Source organism: Daktulosphaira vitifoliae, unplaced genomic scaffold (assembly GCF_025091365.1).
Source record: "Daktulosphaira vitifoliae isolate Bord-2020 unplaced genomic scaffold, ASM2509136v1 Scaffold_1, whole genome shotgun sequence".
NCBI classification, from domain to species: domain Eukaryota; kingdom Metazoa; phylum Arthropoda; class Insecta; order Hemiptera; family Phylloxeridae; genus Daktulosphaira; species Daktulosphaira vitifoliae.
In genome coordinates this window covers 44,699,959-44,703,077 of record NW_026099572.1, presented here as the reverse complement: position 1 = coordinate 44,703,077, position 3,119 = coordinate 44,699,959, and the positions used below count along the sequence as shown (strand labels likewise).

Genomic DNA, 3,119 nt, shown 5'->3' with positions numbered 1-3,119 from the left:
ATTTTATTAAATTAAAAATATGTGTTACCATTTAAAAAAACAAAGTTGACCCCCCTCCAAGGCATAAGGGATGAACTTAAAAAGTATTACATAGTTAAAAATTCAAGAATAATGTGTAACTAAAGATAATAATAAAAAAAATTTTTTAATTATTATTATTCTGTAAGTAATTGAGTTGGTTATGATAAAAAAATCACCCTGTATAACAAAATTATTAAACATAATTTATGATAATGTAAGAAATTTTATAAGAACCAAATAATAATAATAAGGAAAAAAATCCTAAATAATAATAGATAGCGTTAAGAATTTCTTTATGATTTTTAACACAATAGATTAAAAATTTTACTTCAAATTGGTAAGTATCTCATTTTATCAATGTGAATGATAATATATCCAAGACTCTTACGGTAAGTGGTCTTGAAAAAATATCGTCAAATATTAATTAGTAGAAATAAAAACATTTGTTCGATTATATATAATAACAAATCATAGAATAAAAACTAAGAAGTACTATCTTCTATGTACATTGTATAATAAAATCTTTTGGTTTTCGAATATCGAGATAACTAAATAAAAAAAATCTGGGAAGGCTAATTTAATTTATCTTTTTAATATCCTTATCTAACTGGTAGACTAAGATCTCTTAGTTTCACTAGATCACAGTAAAAAAAACATGTCATTGAAATTTCAATTCAGTTATGTTAGACCAGCCAAAAAAAAAATGCAAAACTCTACCTTTAAAGTTAGAGTTATAGATATAAATAACTACTATGGTTTTTATTAAAGTTATTTATTTGAATAGTAATACAATAAAATAGCGATTTTAACGTAATATTATAATATTTATGTAAATAGTAATTATAAAATTTCCTGACTGCATATTAATCTTAAGTGGTATACTCATAAAATTTGTGATAGAAAAATTCTAATTGCAGATTTGAAAACAGTGCGAAAAGTTGATTTAGAAAATTAAATTTTTATTTTTGATGAAATTTCCTTGTTTATTCCCTATTTATTCATAAGAAACCAAAAATATTTATTGAAAAGTTTTGCATCAAGCCTTTTAAATTTTTATACGCATTAAAAGTAAAGAAATATATAATTACTCTATTATTTTTATAATTTATCCGTAAAAATTACTATATTTACTTTTTATTTTCTTTATTTATCTAAGAAAAAAAGTGATATAATTAAAATAGCATTCAAAAGTTTTAACTTGATAATGTTTTTATAGGAATAACATTTTCTGATCAAAATATAGTTCAACGAAATATCAAAAGACACGTATATATTCTGTTTTACATTTGTAAATAATAAGATAAATATATATGATAAACCACTTGTTAAATTATAATTAACATCTACAAAGAAAATAATTATGTTTAAATAATCATTTAAAGATTTAAAAATAATTATGTTTTTAATAATTATATAATATTGTGGTTAATTATAAAACATTAATGCTAGACAATAATTATTTTGTAACTTTTAATGAGTTGAAGGCTCTTCATCTATTACTTTAAATTCCAATTCTAAATTTATAAATATATTAATAAGACATTATATAGATATTTTAATTAATATTTTATTTTTTTTAATACCTAGTTCAAATAGCTCATTCGGTGTTGGTACAACCGTTTCTTCGGTGATTGGATCAAATTTAAATCCGAGTTGAAAATATTTTTCTATAACTACTGTTTTGATATAATCCTGAATTTTCCTGATTAGGAATTTGAAATATACTAATTTTGAGTCTCTGAAATGAATGGCTTCATATTCTTGAAGCCATTCATACGATAAATGATTCTCGTCAAAAGGTTTAAATCTACAATAAAGTGTAGTTTCTTTATTTATATTCACTATTATACTATGAAAAAAGAAATTTATAGTATCTAATGTCAAATTGTATGTATTTATATTATCACGAGATAGAGTTTGTTCCTTTAATAGCTCAAAAATATCTACCATTCTCTCTATTGAATCACTTAAAATGTATTTAGATTTTCGACTAGTTATCAACGGTCTTATATGTAAAATATCCAAAGCATCCATCGCTCCTTTCATCAATTTTGCCATTGGAACAATTAGTACAGTTATTATTTTTAAGAGATCTTCTGTGAAAATGCATACATTAATTATGTCATTTTTTTCTTTAATTTTTACTTTACAAATTTGTATAACGCTGCAAATAGCTAATAAAAGATTATTTAACATTTTTACGTATGTACATCCAATATATATTGTCAAAGCTCGTATTTTTTGATCACATTTATTACATTGTGTAGGTGTTTCAATCAGATTTCGAAGGTAGTACAATTTTTCGTAATAATTTATACAGTACAAATCGTTTAAATTTGTCCATCCCGAGGACATAAGTAACTTGTCTATCATATCTCTGTGTATTTTTGAACATGTATATGCTTTTGTATACAAAATCAAACAAGATAACACTAAACTAAACTCGTAAAGTTTTAATAAAAACATTATAATAGTGTTGCATATAATACTATGCATAAAATTTTTTCATTAGACTAAAACTCGACTAAATTTCAGAAGACACGTATTTATTCTGTTCTACATTTATACATAATAAGATAAACATTAATAAAACAAAAAAATTTGTGTTAAAATTATATAATTTTGATTTATTATATTAGAATTTTTACACTAGCTAAAAATTGACTGGTCTATTTTAAATTTATTTTTTCTAAAATTAACTTAAAATAGATTCATTTTATTTGTAATAGTTTCCAAAAAATAATAATTGATAAAATTCTACATAAATTTAATATTTTTCATACATTTTCATACTGATTGCTAAAATAAATCTAATTTATTAAATACTTTTCTTTAATTTACTCTTGTTTATAGACAGAATTCTCATAATAACCCTATCGATTAAAAATAATCTAGATAATTTTTTTATGATTTCTTTTAGAATATGTATTTTTAGATTTATTAATTATGAAATATTTTTTTATGTTCATTTCTTATACCTTATAAATTTTTTTATTTTATATAATAGTAATATACTTAATTTATTGGTTTATTAGCTTCGATGCGAAGCTGAGAAGGTATTGGTTTTACTATGATGTGTTTTTTTTTTGTGTCTGTTA

At 21.5% G+C, this 3,119-nt stretch overlaps 1 protein-coding gene across 1 annotated transcript; it reads right to left on the bottom strand.

The window, feature by feature from the left end:
- Positions 1–1,290: 1,290 nt before the first annotated feature.
- On the bottom strand, positions 1,291–2,566 carry LOC126910330 (uncharacterized). Its single transcript, XM_050692818.1, has 2 exons — positions 1,605–2,566; positions 1,291–1,535 (listed from the first exon to the last, which is right to left on the bottom strand). Exons 1-2 carry the CDS (start codon positions 2,515–2,517, stop codon positions 1,492–1,494), a joined length of 957 nt encoding a protein of 318 aa, XP_050548775.1. The 5' UTR covers positions 2,518–2,566; the 3' UTR covers positions 1,291–1,491.
- Positions 2,567–3,119: the final 553 nt, after the last annotated feature.